The sequence below is a fragment of the Gavia stellata genome, chromosome 3, assembly GCF_030936135.1.
Source record: "Gavia stellata isolate bGavSte3 chromosome 3, bGavSte3.hap2, whole genome shotgun sequence".
Lineage (NCBI taxonomy): Eukaryota > Metazoa > Chordata > Aves > Gaviiformes > Gaviidae > Gavia > Gavia stellata.
The window spans coordinates 79711249-79728896 of NC_082596.1; the positions used below are offsets into that span (position 1 = coordinate 79711249).

Consider the following 17648-nt stretch of genomic DNA (forward strand, 5'->3'; position numbering starts at 1 on the left):
GAAGGATTGAGTTGCAGTAAAAGTTCTTCCTTTGCAATATTTACTTTTTTCAACTATGGTGTTTTTCATTGGGTATATGAGCTGAGCCTCTCTTACCCAATGCATGTTCTGCATTGTGGCTGTTTCTTCTTTGAACTTAAAACCTCATTAGCACTCTTATTTGGTTTTATATCTGAGTTGTTGTTCCAGATGTTCAGGTGGCAGTGGCTCAAACAGACACTGCGAAGATGGTCTTAAAAGTACCATCCAGCAAAGTAATGCAAACACACTCTTTATATTTCATATCTTCATCAGCTTATATATGTCTGGACTGTACAACTACCAAAGTTAAGGCTGTAAACGCAAACCTGTAATGCCTGTATTCCATTATGAAATGCTTGAATGTTGAGGAAAAAATATGAGGATGGTTGAAGACCATTAAGAGAGGAGGGATCACTTGTAGAATAACTTCTGTTGAAAGGAGAAAGCTACTTCTGCAGCAAGGGAGATAGAGTGGATTTGTGTTACAGAATTGTATTAACTTTTGTTAATTTCTCACTGGTTTTACTATAATTCCAGGTACCTTGTTGGGCAACGACTTGTGAATTATGAACGAAAGTCTGGTAAACAAGGCACATCAACAACTCCACCTCAGTCTTCACAAGAATAGATGGTCATATTAAACATCTTGACCTTCCCTTTGCCTTTACATGTCCTTTTTTCATAGACTCTTCTTCAGTCTTTGGATATCTCTCCCAATAATACTCAGCAGTGTTTTGGCTTCTGTTAGTAGCATCCAGATAGCAGTTAAGGTTCTGTTCCTTATCTGCATTTTCTGATGTTATCAATGCTGTCTGAGGTCTGTATATGTGTAAATAGAAGTATCCTGACACCCTAAAACCTTGGATTAAAAAGAATGTGCATTGTACATCTTTAAAAAAAGTATATTAATTTATTAAATCTAGTTGTCACTTTATTTTGGACTGCTGTTCTGTTGACAATGTGCCACAAAGCAATAGTGCAAAGAGGCAAGATGTTTTTATAAAATTTGGAGCTTACTTTATGGTGTTCATAACAGTTCTTATTGTAGTAATATAGTATGATTTTTTTCGTAAGGGGAAAGGCCACACAGAGAATATCAAAAGTAAATAACTGTCTTACAGTCAGCAATGAAGTGGCTGTGGTGAGAACATAATGAACTACTTATCTTGGTATCTTGCTGTCAAGTCTTTTTTATTATTTTGTATAACACCAAAGCTGTTGTACATTTTCTATTGCCTGATTGTTTTTCATGTGTCTAAGTTTGTAATATTGTACAGTTGCTGTTAAATCAAGAAAATATTTCCTCTTCTGAGAATTCAGATGTACTTGTTGAGGCTCAGCTGGGTTTTTCTGTTTGTTGGGGGGGTGGGGTGGTTGGCTTTGGGAATCAGGATTTCCTGAATTGAAACAGTAAGTGAAATTTACTAAGGCTAGGTGATGGAAACATTTAAAGGTACCAAGGAAAATTAGATAGGTTCACAACTTAAATTGTAGCCAGTTTCTTATCAATAATAGATTTTTTTTCAGGACCTCAAGAGGAGGGATGAACCTCATCAGATGTGTTTGCACAGAAACAAAGAGCATAGTGTAAGCAACATTCTGACCTGGTCCTTAATTAAAGAGCTTGAAATCTTTTTTCTGTAAGTTACCAAAGTTGCAAATTGTTGTATGAATTTTATATTGCACAATTACTTAAAGACCCACAACAACGACAAATCTCTTCTCTTTCAGAATTGGTCACTGTGAATTTTTATGGGAATAATATTGAAGTGATTCATCAAGTACCATTTATTGCCTGTGTGGCAGAGAAATACACATGCTATTAAACAGGCAAGGAAAAGTTAACAGATTTCTTTGCAAGGACACAGTCAAACAAGAGCCACCAAATCAAGTCTGTGTTATTTCTATATGTAGATAGAGTTCCTTTGCAGTAATGTTTGGGGTTTTTTAATGTAGATATTTTAAAGAAAATACATAAAAGTATCACAGAGCTTTAAGTAGCATCAAATCACATGCTTAGGTTACAATATCTTTCCTAGATTAAATGGGGAAATGTGAGTATCCATTGTATCAGAAAATCGATCGAACATTTAACTTGCTACTCGGTACACTGTCCTTCAGTATTCTGTATGTAACCATGTGTATATAATTAATACTTGAGAATCTGGCAGGTGCTTTAAGAGTGTCATCTCCTTTTACTGATGTTGTATCTCTGATCTGTCGTGTTTTGAGCTAATGTGGTCCAGGCTGTGATGGTGGTAGTGCGTTTTTTGGTGTCTGGACTCATGCTCTAAGGCAGTGAGCACAAGCCAAGTGCATCTGCATGTAGTGGCAGGAGGACTGGGCTGTCACTATCAGAAGGTCAGAAACTACTGTTTCACAGAATTACTGTTGTCTTGATGGTTTTGAACCACAAATACTACCCTTTGGAGTGATTTATTAGGAAACTTCCAGTGAAATGAAATCACAGAAAAGTAACAAAAATCTTTCTCTCGCATTCACTGTTGGTGACTAAATGCTAAATTGAGTATTTGCCCCATATATTTTTGATGTGCATACATATTGCATTTAACTATTTACAGTGGTGTACATTGTGGGACAAATATTTTCACAAGATTAAATTCACTGGTAACATGCATTCTTACTTATACCAAGATTCTGTCTTTGACATATCTTTCATAAACAGTTCCAAAATGGTCTTGCCACTCAAATATTGCGAGCACTACTGTGCATCATGCAGAATTTACAGTAGTGTGATTCTTGTAACTTTGTGTTTTTATCCAGACAAACTGGTCTTAACATTAAAATTTATTAAGAAAAAGCCCTTGTGCTGTTTCTTATTACTGTTATTTTACAAGTCATGACAGAAAAAACTGAATTGGGCCAGTCATGTAATGTGAACTGTAACTATTTTAATGTAGTTTACATTATCTGTATTCACTCTTTATTATGGAGAACTGGTTTCAAATCAAACTGTTGTGCTTGCTTTTGCACTGCTTTACAGATCCCAGGTGAAGTGAAGTTTGTTTCTGAAACTGTCCATTGTGAACTTTCAAAAAAATCTCACTCATCTCCTTATTTTTACATGTGTTTTGGGAAAGAAGATGGGGGTTGTATAGAACAAGAATTAAATAACACTACTTTTTTATTGGTTTAAGTTTTAATAGTTTGCCTTACTGTGCTGCGTGTACTCCTCCGGCATAGTAACAGCCAGTTAACTTACATGCTTACTATCAAGTTTCTAAGACAGCTGACGAGCTCTGTGCCAGTGGCTTCCATCTGTGCTACAGGAATAGAGCATGGAGTGGTCTTACATTACTCTTCAAGTGGGAAAAATTCTGTGTGTGTGTGCTTTCACCACAACTTGTGTTGACCTTGGGTCTTGAATGGAGCGGTTGGAGATGCGTACTGGCTTAATTGTATCCCCTTTGTGGTGTTGAGTATCTAATGCTGTTAGCAGTTCTACAGGCCTTCATCCAAGAACTGTCAGATGGCTCTGTAGGTATCTTTTGCATACTGAAAGAAGTTAATTGCAGCATGGCTTTGACTGTTTTTACACAGATTATTTTATTTTGATTAAAAATAGTTAAAACTCTGCATCCTTTCTCTGACTCCCCCTTCTGCAGTGGGTAAAGCCTAAGTTACTTGTTTTCATTTTTGATGGAAGGAACCTGTAACTATTTTCTGTCAATAACTTCCTCAGTAAGATGCCAGCTCCAACACCAATTACAGTATTCACATCAGTTTTCATCTCAACACCAATTACAGTATTCACATCAGTTTTCATCTGAGTGCATTAATTCTTTTCCCTAAGCTTGAGCAAAGGTCTTCATAAACATCTGCACAGCAGCCCCACTACAGAGAACTCTGTAAAAAGCCCTTTACCTTACAAAGCGTGAATGACAGTGGTTTGTTGATTCCACTGCCTGGCATGCTTATCAGTGTTGTTTTGTTTCCACTGTCTGTCCATTGGTTTAGATTGGAAGTTCTTTGTGGCAGGGTCAGTAGTGGTGTTCTGCTTGCCTTAAGCTGTGCAGTGCCCATTCATGAGCAATGAGTGGAGTTCTTAGCAGAAATGATGATACAGATAATAAAAACATTAAACAGGGAACTGAATCTTGATCATATAATCAGGTTCAGGATGCAAAAAATGGAAGCAGTTTCCTGAAACAGATAAGGAAACAACTTTTACAAAGCATAATGGTAAGTTAGACCTGTCTGATATTTCAGTTCTTAATTAAATTAACTGGAGCTAAAGAATTGCATAGTTAACAGCAATTTTATTAAATCTATGATTATTCCAGAAAAGCTATGCTTCTGGTTTTAACTTCTTTGTTTGGAAGTCACCATAAACTGAGAAATGATACGCTGAAATCAAAGTTACTCAATAATGGAAATATTTTAGAAGATGGTATTTCCAAAGGTCAAATACTATTCCAAAATAAACTGAATATTTTGAATTCAATGTAATACTGAGGAATGAAGCAATGATAAGATGATTTCACAATTCTGCACATCAATTTTGCTGTTTATATGCCTACTTGCTGTTATCTCTTACTTGCTGAGTAGTGGCCAATGCCAAAGCTACACAGGCGCATTTTTCCCCCTGTATAAGGAGACATGACATTGCGGGGGGGGGGCGGTGGGATGGGACAGGACACTTCACCTTACTTGTCTGATTTATGTTAAATCACTTAGCTTTCAAGGATTGTTTCTGTTCCTGGAAAATTACACTAGTTTTACTTGGAGAGAACAGACTTCCTTGTTGCTTACAAAAGTAGAGAACACTGCAAAGCTCGTTATTTATATTGAACAGAATGTAGGTATTAGAACCGAGATACTGAAGATCTGCATTGGTGCGCCTTGCTCAGCAGGTGCAAATTGTGTAAACAGCCTGGTTGAGTTCAGTAAGGAACGTGCTGAATCTAAAAATGCTGCTGCATTATAGTGGAGTATAATACACGGGATATTTAGGCTAGTTGTGACTAGGAGCCATGGAAGCAGGAAGCAGCAGCAGAATTTCTAAGCTGAAATCAGGCAATGCTGCTATAAAGCAAGAATTATGACCATGGATATACATTTAAATGCTCTTTACATAAAAGAGTAGTCAGTAAAATGCATGGGAGGAAGTACTCAGTGTCTAGGAAGAATCAGTACTTCTTTCATTGAAGCTCCACTTGTGTATTTACTGCCTTTGATTTCATAGACCTTGATCAGCTTATTCTTAACTTGTTTAAGCCTTACTACCTTTATAACTTTGGGCCAAGATTCTCAACATAACCTGTCGATGTTGCTCTTGCTGTGCCTTTCTGTGATCTCTTTTTCTTCCTCATTGAAAGGGATTTGTTGACCTAACAGCCACATTACTTCCCTGCGTAATCCCAAGTTTCCTTAAACAATCATGCATTAATCTGCCTGTAATTACCAACTGTTGTCACACCACCAACCCTCAAAACTGAAGCTGAAGCCTCCCTCCCTTGCCTACCTGTTGATCTTAATTTTACTGACCAACTATCTCAGAGGTTATTCCACTCTTTATTATTTGTTATACTCTTAGTCTTCTTCCTTTTATATCCATGAATTGCAGTAATCTTTAAGCAGATGTTTTAGTGTAATTACATGTGACAAACATGATACTTCTAGCTAAAAATATTAGTACCCCGAAGTATAAATGACTTCTTAAAAAGGACTCGATCTCCCAGTATGCCAACTTAAAATATGAGTAATTATGCATATACTTTCTGTATTGTTAACACAGGAGTAATGAGTAGAAAATGTGCAGTACATCTGGTTCTGCTTATAAATCAGGAGACTGTGTAGTAAGGATGACTGTAACTCATGTAATTGCTGGTCTTTGGGTTTTCTCTCCCCACACACACCCCTGCAGTTAAATACATGATGATCTCTGACCAGTCACGGTCAAAGGAGAGGAGAGTAGTGCCCACACTCTTTCTGCAAAGATGAACAAGCCTCTCCCCCAGAGGTTTTTTTATTACTTGATGTAGTATGTCTTATTAACTTTTGTTACGTGTAAGCATTTATACAAAGATTAATTAAAAGTCACGCCTTTAAATTAAGCATGTTCTGGAGCAGTATGTGATTAATTGCTCTCATTATTTTTCATTCTTGTATGAAAGGTTTAACCTTTTGCTTTTTCCAAGAGTTTGCAATTCATAGAATGTGTTTTAAGACACAGATTTTCATTAAATACTCATAGAAAATCTTTCCACTTAGATGCTGCTGTGTCCCATAATATGGTCTGGCAGCTTTATGCATGATTTTGCTGCACTGGCCCAAATAGCTGGAAGAACTGAGGGTGTAACATTTACTGTTTGAGCATCTTTAGGATAGTTCTAAGTGCATCCAAGGACTGCGGATCATAGAGAATATGAAACTTTTGCTGTTTACCTGTTATCCCTAGACACCTTTGAAAAACTGCATTGTGAAATTAATTTAATTCCATTTTTGAAACCCCTGCAGGATAATGTTTGCTACAGGTATTTTTTGCTATAGTGTGCTTAATTGTTTTAAAGCATCTCCCCATTTAAAGAATAGATATGTCACGGTATGTCATAAGCTTGCTGTTTTCATGTAGTTGCAGGAATCTGCAAAGTATTTTGAGGCCCAGTACTTGGCCTGTAGTCTATGTAGAGTACTATGTAGAGTACTCGTGTTTTATGAAAAGATTAAACCATTGTTAAAATGTGTGCTGCTTGTTTTCCAGAGACCACCATTTTATATTTGTGCTGCATGGCCTTATGTGTTCATCAGTGGGGATGTAATGTGGATCAAGAAGGGCTGGCTTCAAATAAGATTGTGTTCTTTCTCAGTAACAGTTTGGCCTGTTTCATGTGTGCACCACCGAAGTTTCTTTAGAGCAATGGCTTGTGAAAGCTTTCTGAAGCAAATAATCCTATTATCAAGTTCATTTGAGTGCTGGGATTAGTTACAGCCCATGTTAGAAGGAACAGGAGCGGCACTGCTTTATAATCAAGACAGGAGATGCACTAGAATCTTTACAGAGGATGCTATTCAGGTTACCTCAGGTGCTGTTTTTGTCTGCAGTGGGAAGAGCAGAGGTCTCGGACTATGAGCCTGGGAGGGAGAGGGTGCTTTGGCTCATCTGTGTTCTGGAGCCGTGGGAAAGCCCATGCTTTCTTGCTGGCACGCGTGGTGCCGGGTTTGGAGCAGCAGCTGCTGAGAAGCCGCTGGCACGGGCCGTACGGTGCTCAGTGGGTGCAGTCCAGCAGTGGTATTGCCATCCTGAATTTCCAGGAGCCTGGAGGCTGACTCCGGTGGAGGTGCTCCTGCCTGTAACAGGCAGCTGGGCTGTCATTTGAAGTGGCAGCTACTGAAAGTAACAGGAATTTTAGGGAGCATGCTGCCCTATGTTTATTTTGCAGCTCAGGCAGCGTTTGCTGACATCCCCTCCAGGCCTGGAAAGGAAGGAGGTACGAGAGAACCAAAGCCGTGACGGATGTGCTGCACGGATGCTGCTAACCAAGCAGTGCGTCGTCGTGATCGGGGGAGGGGGGACACGGGACGACACGCAGGGGGCCAGCGGGCTGCGGAGAGCCGGGGGACCCAGAGGCCAACCTCCCCGCTACGGCCTCGGCCGGTGACTTACCGTTAAGGTGCTTCAGGTCTTTCCAGAAGCCTGTAGAAAACAGGTGTTGCTCTTGCATTTTAAACAACGTCCCCCGTTGAGCACGGCCCGCTCCTCGTGAGCAAGCGCCGGCCTCCCGCCCCGCGTTGCCCGGGCAGCGGGGCCGCGGAGAGGGGCAGGTGAGGCGCCCCGCCCGGGCCTCCCGCGGTTGCGAGGGGGCAGCGCCGGCGGGGGCGGGGGGCCGCTCAGGGACGGCCCGGGCGGGTGCTGCCGCTGCAGGGGGGGAGGCGCTGCCCGCCGGCCGGAGCCGTGGGACGGCGGTTGGGCCGCCCGCCCCGCCCGCAGCTCCCCCGGCGCCGGGGCCTAGCGGCGGCCGCCGAAGGGTTGCGTCAGGCGGCTCGTAACAACCGGGGCGGCCCGGGGGAAGGGAGGGGGCACCCGGCCCTCAGTCCTTGCCGAAGCAGCTAACTGGGACGTTCACAGCCGGCTGTGCTCCCTTTCGACTCGGGGTTTGCGGAGTGCTGGCTCCAACAGCAAGGCAAGTCCCATCTGCGTGCACGTACCTGTTGGTTTTAGCTTTGTACCCAGGACAGCTGGGGCTGGTTTGGGATGTATGAATGGAAAAATAGAAACTAAGAGCAAACAGGAGGTGAGAGAGCCTAGGTGACCGCTGCGTTTCACCCGTGTTAGAGCACAAAGGGCAGGTAATGCCGTGGCCGGACGGGGAGAAGTTGCGACGGCTGGCTGACCCGGCTGCCTTTCTCCTTGCTCGTTGCGCGTGGATGTGAACAGAAGGTTCCCTCTGAACGTCAGGAAACACTTTTTCCCTGTGAGGGTGACCGAGCACTGGCACGGGTTGCCCGGGGGGCTGTGGAGTCTCCCTCCTTGGAGATACTCAAAACCCATCTGGACGTGGTTCTCGGCAGCCTGCTCTAGCAGGGGGCTGGACCGGGTGATCTCCAGAGGTCCCTGCCAACCTCAGCCCTCCTGTGACTCTGATCAAGGGCTTACTAGAGAAAAGCAGGTCTCATGCTTTTTTTTTTTCTCTCTCTCTACTTTTCTGATTAATGTTTTTATTCTTTTCTTTGACTGCTTCCCAAGGGCACATGCACACAAACGTGTATTCCTTCCTCAAGGTTTTTGTGTTCTCTAGCTTATCCTGAAATCCCCAACTTTTTGCCTTCAGCTTCAGTCCCTTGGCTAGAGCTGCTTTTCTGAATCATTACTGAAAGTGCGTGACCAATGTCATAATTAAATGCACACTCTGAAGTCTCTCCCCGATGTAAATTTGCTGTGTTGGAGTAATCAAGACGTTGTACCCTGTCTGCGTTTCTCCAGAAATAAAGTTCTGAGTATGGCTTGATACTCAAAGGAGCCTTGAGTCACAGCAGTCCCATTCCTCCATCGCTGACTTTTAATTTTTTTTTCCTAATACAGGAAAATTCACATGATGGGGGAGAAAGCCACCTGCCAGATACTCTTATTTTCCTCTTAAAAATAAAAAAATCTGAAGGGATAAAGGATGCTGTTACATTGATTCCTTTCTTGATGCTGTTGCTTTCACTGTTCTTCCCTCCTGCAGATAGCTGACATGTTTACAGCTCTTGTTGCTAAATAAACTTAAGTAGGCTGTAGTTTCTCCTTTAAATGATGAGGAGAGTGCCCAGATTGCCCACCAAATGCGCTCGGATGCTATAATGGGATAAGGACCATACAATAACCTATGTCTGTCCCTTCTTTTGCATCCTGGGGAACAGGATTCCTTGCAGCAAGTTAGTTACGTCCTGAATTAAGACAAACCCACCTGTAGAGCTGTATGAGCAAAGTGCAGTGCATAATTGCAGCATACGTGAATGCTTTGTTCATCACTGTAATTTTTTGATGTAAAATCTGCCAGGAGCACAAATTAGTAACTCTTTGCTACAGTGTTTTTTGAATATGTAAACACAGTAGAACCTTGGCAATCTGCGTACTCTAGCTTCTGTACAAAAATGACAAGGCTCTCCTTGGCTTGCAGCAGTGAGTTGTCAACATAGCTAGCTTTCACCTTGGTATGTATGGTGTGATTTGTCTGGACTATCTGTTTTACAAATTTGTATTGTGGTAGGTTTGAAGAGAAAAATCAGTTTAAAACTATCTAAAGATACCTGTTAAAGTAGTAGTTTCTCTTACCTGGAGCTGTGGTTGGTGTCCAAGCTCCAGTCTTTTGCTTGGTGTTGCCATCAAGTTTAAGGCTTTTAGAGACTTGCAGTGCTCATCTGTTTACCCTTCTGAGTTTGTCAGTTCTCCAGTAGCCCCAGCAGTCGAGTAGGACAGAAGGGAGTTTGGGTACAAGCATTGTTCCCCGCCATGTGCACATGCGGTTTTTCATTCACATTCTGCATCCGTGAACTGCTGTTTTATTATTATTTCTTCCAGGTCCTTGTCATTGAACGCGAACAGACCATGCCTCTTCGGGAAACAATGTTTTGTGCTCAGCAGATCAAAATCCCACCTGAGCTACCCGATATCCTGAAGCAATTTACCAAAGCTGCTATTAGGACTCAGCCTCGTGATGTTTTGCAGTGGGCAGCTGCGTAAGTAAGATGTTCACATAACGATGTAGCACTATGTGTATGGACCCACAAAATCTCCTGGCTCCTGTTTATTGTACAGTGGAGCTGGCTTGAATATTAAACCAGCCTGGTTTGCATATGTGCTTCTGTGCATTAATGCAGCATGTGAGCCTGTTAAAAATAGTGTACTACTTGATTTCTTTTGTGTTTTATTGAGGTTTAGGACTGGCATATTTCTGGAATAGTTTTATTTCCATATAGAAGAATGCATCTTAATTTTTTTTGTTTTATTCTTAATTGCTCTGTTCTTTAAGACCAAAGAGGTCCCTTAAGATGTTAAAAGAACATATCTTTTTTTTTTTTTCTCTCATGTGAGACTTAATTCAATTCTTGGAATTTAAAGGAAACGTAGAAATAGCTTTCTAATTCTGAAGCTTGCCTAGGTTTCTTTTTTTTCCTGTTGTTTCCAAGAACAAAATTAAGGAATCTTCTTAAATGTTACTGGAATAGGAAAAGAGCTTGAAAAGTTGTGACTTCTAGGTGATAGTCCACATAATAAATCTCTTATCATAAAGTTGGTTTAAGATATTTAAATGTTTCTTCTTCTTTAACCTTTTTTCTTTTACCTCAACTGCTCACTATCATTTTTTTGCTGTCCTACAATTTGTGTGGACAACCTCTTGAAAGGTACCTGTGAGATGTTCTCAGCTGGGGGGATTAGAGTCCGTGCCGTGTATGTGAGGGAGGGGAGGCTGTTGACAAAGCCAGGCTGGAGTCTGGCTAGTCCATTAAAAAGAAAAAAACCTGAAGCTGAATCGCTACAGCTGCAGTGTTGGAAAAAGGCAGTGGGAATATCTTAAAACGGCATGGCGTTTCTTAGGAACGCGATGGAGGTGTAGTCCAGTGTACCTCTGGGCGATGGATGTGCAGGGAGCTTGCCCCAACCAAGGAGTCGGAAGCGGCAATGGCCGGGTAGCTTGAGCCTGCTGGGACATGGGGCTGGCGAGAGTAGGGGCAGTGCGGCACTGCTGCGGCCACGCTGCCGGCCAGACCCCAGTATCTGCTTAAGATTAAAATTGAAGATTGCACCAGCTTGGTTGGAGCCCCCGCAGATGGGTGGGTGGCTGCTGCTGACTGTGCACCCCTTTCTGGAATATGCTCTGGTGTGAGAGCACCTGGGGCGGAGCAAGGTCTGGACCTGGGAGCCATACAAAGCAGAGCAAGGCTGTGTTTCACACACGCTGCCAGTGTTGCGGTGCTTGTCTCTCTAAATAATCAGGTGGGGAAATGGATCCAGCTGAAAAATAGCCCAGGTGTTACATGTACATACATACTGTACATCTACATAGTCACACTACTTCAGTGCTGCTTGCTGTACATTTTGGCAAGTATTTGCACAGCATGGGATAGCTGGGGCAGATGAAGGAGGGCGAGTGGAGAAATCCTTAAGTTAGACCTGCTATTGACTGAATGAAAACTCTTAAGGGGTTTTTGCATGGTTCAGATTGCTGGCCAGTTATGGCAGAGGTGGTTGCTCCTAAGGTTGTGGTAGCCTTATAATTAAAAGGATGTGCATCTAATTCCTTTTCTGCTCTAGTCTTAAATTTTATTTTGGAGTAGACAGAAAAAGCAGAAATGCTGATGAGGGAGTTGCAGGGTAAATAACCAGTTGTGCTTTTCAGGTAGCATGTGAGGGGAATGTTAAAGAAATCAGCCCTAAGGTGCTCGTCAATCAAATGGGAAGAGCCTGCGCTTTGGTTTGCGAGCCCACTCTGATGTTAATAAATCACTCTCTGCCTTTGCCAAGAAGGGCTGAGTATATCATGCACAAAATAAGTAAAATGTCTTAAGAATTATTAGACTTTACACACTCCGTTTTATGATGGTCTAAAGATTGTGGTTTCCACTAAAAAGAAAGGTGGTATCTGGGCATGGGGCGATGGGAGTTGTGCACACGGGCGGCTTGTCAAGTGCTACCGCTCCTGCGCGGGAGTGTGCGGATTCATTCACTGAACTGTAAGAACGTTTACTTCTGTGCAGCATGTATTGGCCATAGACATTGAAGTGTGTTGCTTTTCCCATTCACTTAGGTATTTTTCAGCATTGTCAAAAGGCGAGCCCCTTCCTGTGAAGGAGAGGATTGAAATGCCGTTAGCAACAGAGAAAACAGATGCTGGTTTGACCCCAGGACTCCTTAAAATCTTGCACAAACAGGTACAAACCAGCGTTTTTCAAATGCACAATGTTATCGAGGAATGCTGATGTGTTGGGCATGGCTGGGGAGACTGACTGTCAAGTATTTGATATATTTTGGGGAGGGACTGTGTTCTTAGTATCATTCTGGTTTTCGGAGTTCTTATTGTGGTACCATGATTTCGTTTAAAGCTTTCTCCCAAAGGCATGGTGAATGTTGCAGAACTGAAGGAAAAATGGAAGCACTTGTGCTTGCCAGAGGAGCAACTGAAAGCTATCCTGCAGTTGGATGACTTTGGCGAGGAGGTGGAATGGATGAAGGTTCTGGCACTTGGCTGCAGTGTGCTCGGCGGGGTATGTTCACAGCAGGAGCCCTTGTATCCAAATGCAAACAGTCATATATGATCATATATGAGGTAGACCATACAACAATTCATGCAAATGGACTTTGGGGAATGGTGATTGCTTTTGCAGCAGCTGGCAAAGTGGCTTGCGTGTTTACTTCCGTTCCCCATCAGCTTTTGGTCAGGGGAGCTTAACCAGAAAGAGGACTAAGTAAGTCCTCCGTTTACTGGGATGGCAGTAGAAGAGCAAGCATGTCCACAGGGAGCTTGGACCATGAGAGAGAGGATGACAGAGGAATGATGCTTATGGCATCAGTGTAAATGTCCACGGAGGAGAACTGGAGGGAGAAATTAAAACATCAATTTTTAATTGCTTGTGCATTCAATTAAATTTTCACAGAAGCAGTTAATGTTACTAAATCTACATTTAGTTCTTTTAATGTCAGTAATAAAATCTCAGCAGAGCATTTCAACAGAATGAGAGATTATAAAACACACTAAGCTGATGTTCTTATGAAGTATAGTATTTTTAATGACTTCTACAGTAGGGAAGAAGGCGTACTAAAAAGAAAATACATGTTAAATAATATTTTGAGAATGTTGCAATATCTGGAAGCCCTGAATGTTAACCTGGCCTAGTGATGCAGTCATGGGTGTGTGTACGTATATATATATCTCTATTAATTTCAACTGTGTATTTCTTGATTCCAGTCCCCCTCCCAACATGATTTTGTAGTTTGGGATCTTTTCTTCATTTAAAAAAAGTAACAGCAATGTTACTTATTTAAAAAAAAAAAAATCAAAACAAAACCAGAGTCACAGGAACATCATTCTGATGAAGCCAGACAGTCTAAATTTACCTCCATCTATCCATCGTTTCAGGTATTAAGTGAATGATTTGATTTTTGATCTACATATTGAAACCTAAACTTAAGTTTCCTAGACCAGAGAGGAAGATGCACACAGGAAATTTACATTCATTTTTCTGCAGCTGTAAATTGTGTTCATAGTTGAATAGGGTCACAGTTAAGGTAAAAGAGTAAGCAAGTGTGAGCTTTGTAAAAACACTAGTCATCTGAAGTTTCTTTCTGTAAAGGACTGATGTGACACATTGGAGAAATGACCACACAAGTAGCCTTCTAAACTGTCTTTGACAGGTGGGGAAATCAATGTGAATAACTTTGCTGCACTGTGAGAGCAAGTGAGTGGCAGCTTGGAGTGGCAGGAGCAGGAACGGCAGTAGAGGGGTAGCAAACTGCAGAGGCTGTGGTCTGCCATCATGTACTCACCTGCCTCTTCTTCCCCACAGAGGCCTCCCAGGGGAGGAACTACATTAAGTAAAACTCTTAAGGGATTATAAAATGACACTTCTGGCCTGTGTTCTAGATCTTGAACAGATACTGCATTTATTTTAAATATTGCTGTTGTACTGTTAGGAAATACTTATTTTTTACAAAGTCATTGCTTGCTTATTAACGGAGAGGTAAGGATGAATTTTGAAAAAGTTATAGCAAAAATACTACTACTTGGGTTAAAAAAGGCCTGTGTGGGGTTTTTTGGGGTTCTGTTTCTTTGTTTCTTTGTTTTAATGGCTTCCAGCGAGTTGTTTGACTCAATGAAGCTCAATGCTGAATTTTTCCACGTTTCCCCATGCAGCTCAGCATGCATAGGGCACTGGATTACAGACATTGTATTGAATATAGGATTTTTTTAAAAGTGTATTTGGAATTAATACTTTGAGGCATGTTTGTTCAAAAGGGAACTCGGACGTTATTTAGCTTTGACTAAAACTGAAACATTCTTGCAATGCTTTTTACCTCAGTGCTTTTTCTACTAACTACTAAAATGGAACTTGCATACAAATAGGGAAAATAGTAAATACCAGCATTCCTAAAAATTAATATCATACTAATATTATGTCATAATAAAAAATCATCAAAACCATATGAATTTTATGGGTTTTTAGGTTTGTTTGTCTTAACTACTGCTGAGAATTCCTTTAGAACCATTGAGATAAGGAATGCATATATGTACACATACATAGGTCTATATACATACACACCACATGCACACGTATGTATATATATAGCTAGGTATAGTGATGTTTGAGCTTTTACGGTAGCAGAATAGAGCAATTTGGCCATATTGGAGATAAGGCTTAGACTAGCCTGTGCAATCTTAAAACATTATGGGATTCTGGTATTTTTTACTCCTGTTTGTACTAGAACTTCATTATTGTTTCCATCCCTGGACCTGCACTGGAGGGTAAATTTGGGGTTGAAAGCTAGGTAATGATGATAAAGCTTTTGTCTCATTTACACTCACTTTCAGTGGCTTACAGTGTGGATTTTGTCGTGGCATGCCAAGGATGTTCATGGCTCTGATACTGTTCCTTTCATTTCTTGACTGAACTCCCTACAGTCCTTACTGAGTTCAATGAAACATGCCTGTGAAATCTTAACAAGCGACCCAGAAGGTGGAGCAGCTCGTGTTCCCTTCAAAACATTCTCATTCCTCTACTCCTATTTGGCCAGTATCGATGGAGAGATACCAGAGGAGAAAACAGAAGCATTCCTCCACAGAATTAAACAACAAGCGTAAGTAAAAATCCATGCATGGAATTTAAATGTATACATCACCTCTGGGGCCTCCATAAACCTTTAATTTCAGGTGAGTAGTCTACCTTCGCTTCGGGCATAGCCACAATGACAGGAGTAAAGGTTGACTAAGGTTATGTACGAATGTATGAAAATGACCATGTCTTCAATCTGGCTCTCAGTGATAAAACTCCCACTCATTTTATGCATAGTCGTACATAGGTCACACAAAACGCGTTTTATTTTTAACCAATTTTAAAAGATCTGTAACAGGCTTGTCCTCCAAGTGCTGCCTACGTGGCATGTTTGCGGACAGATACTGACTCTTCCTAACTATCTATCTGGAATTGGTCTTTCTGTCTTAGATTGCTACCAGCTCCATGTACATGGGAGCTCAAAAATGCACAAGCACACAAGTGAATGGATTTGTCATTACAGTTACCAGATTGACAATTTTTAGTAAGAACCACTTTTTAATCTTACCACTCTTGTTTGCGGTTAATATAACCCTCAATTGTCTCTTGTCCAGCACACTAGGATTTATGGTGTTAAAGTGCTCTTCTAAAACATTTGGTGTATTCCTTTCCAGCGACCAACAAACTGGCATGGTGCTGCTCAGAAACTTTCTGACCCAGCCCTGAACACTGTTTTGATCAAGCCCACTCTTCAGCACCAGGTGAGAGGGAAAAAAAAAAAAGGAATAAATATGTGCAAAACAATTTGTGTTCAAAGGACCATTATTTGCACGTTGCAATACAAGATGACCCTCTTCTCTGGCACTTCCTTTTCTTTATCCCATTCTTGAAATGGCTCTTCAGGGAATGTTCTCCTGCCTCTCAAATACTGATGCTCACACCAAGGGAGTGATACCTTCACTCATTTGTTTATATTGAGTAAAATGTTATTTTGTTACGGATCCTCCTACCTATACTTTGTAAGTGATTATAAGAAAAGAAGTAAAACACAAAATTCAATTTAGAGAAGACTGGAAAGCTGTAATTGGTGCATTTCTCATTACGATTCTGGATAGCACTGACTTTTTTTGACTCTTACACAAACTATTAAATACTTTTACCGAGCCTTATTCAACACGAAGAACCTTGTGGCTGAGCTGATGGAAGAAACATTAACTTAAGAAAGGACAGCAATGATTCCATATTGTTTTCCCTCACTTAACTATCCTTTTCCATTTTTAGATGGACTTTTCTAATTATCTGTTCTAAAATACATCTTGTTTTCTGACAGGAAAAGTTACTGCATTTGTCATGTAGGTGAGGAAATGCCTGACGCAAAGTTCAGTTTGGTTTTGAGTTGAATAGCTGTAGTAGGTACAGAAGTCTAAAACAACCAGAACTAGACTAAGTATTTAGTGACAGATAATCATACCTAATTGCAGAAACGTTTCCGATGAGTCAGGATACTGGTGGCTACAGTAAAACTAGAGAGATTCCAGTACCAGAGAAGGCCAAAACCAGGAACATATGGAGTGCCCTCTCCTGGCAACTCGATCAAACAGAAGAAAGTACTGTAGGAAAGATGGATTTGCAACCTTGTTCGTTTATAGTTGCTTACTTCATTGAAGTAAGAAGCTTGGCTGATGATGACTGTGGTGTAGCAGATTGTATGAGGAATTAACAGGACTAGAAATCGATATGATAAAAATATCACTGAAGTCGAGTGGAATCCTCCTGCACACCCTTAGTTTGTACCTGCATGTCTTAAGTCTTACCGTTTTATCAACCCCTATCACTAATACTTGTATGTTAGTCTACAGGATGGGAACTCCTCCTGCTGATTTCTGGAAGGAAATGGGTATGCACTCAGTGTTTGAAAACGGCACTCAGTAATATTACAAGTGTCCTTGGTACCTCCCCACTAGTTTCTGTGGACAGATATATTCTCATCTTTGCCAGATGACATTGATCCTAAATTTCTTTGAGCATGAGCTTGGGAACAGTAATTTTCCTGTTGTCCTTTTACCAACAGCTGCAGCTGAAGATACTTTAGCCTGTTGGAGAGGTCTGAAATCTGCCCTCTCACCTCTGGTACATGCTGTCACTAGGCAGTAAGTGCTATTTTCTGGAACACGGCTCCCAGAGGTGACAATGTCAGGTGGAGCTCTCTTCATGCCTTTTCACTTGTAATTGATCCTAGACTCCAGGGATTAGCTCTGTTCTACATCCGCTAACTATGGGCCAGAAAGGCAAATTAGTACAGCCTCTCACAGATTTCATTCTTCAGCCTTGTCAGACTAAACTCAAATAGATGAGAGAGATCAATGTGATTTATTAATAGATGTATTAGTGTTACACATTTTCTGAGATAACACTGC

At 41.2% G+C, this 17648-nt stretch overlaps 2 protein-coding genes across 4 annotated transcripts in view; both read left to right on the forward strand.

Moving 5' to 3' along the window:
- MARCHF6 (membrane associated ring-CH-type finger 6) overlaps positions 1-3051 on the forward strand; it is a 55693-nt gene extending 52642 nt beyond the window's left edge. For all 3 annotated transcript variants that reach the window (XM_059836221.1, XM_059836223.1, XM_059836220.1), the window contains one exon: positions 559-3051. In XM_059836221.1, the coding sequence (XP_059692204.1) occupies positions 559-649 (91 nt within the window). In that variant the 3' untranslated portion in view covers positions 650-3051. The remainder of the gene's footprint in view (positions 1-558) is intronic.
- Positions 3052-10043: 6992 nt separating this feature from the next.
- Positions 10044-16002, forward strand: ROPN1L (rhophilin associated tail protein 1 like). The gene is made up of 5 exons (XM_009811508.2): positions 10044-10203; positions 12273-12396; positions 12568-12729; positions 15141-15316; positions 15906-16002. The coding sequence occupies exons 1-5, from the start codon at positions 10073-10075 to the stop codon at positions 15955-15957; spliced, it is 645 nt and encodes a 214-aa protein (XP_009809810.1). The 5' UTR covers positions 10044-10072; the 3' UTR covers positions 15958-16002.
- The last annotated feature ends 1646 nt before the right edge of the window (positions 16003-17648 follow it).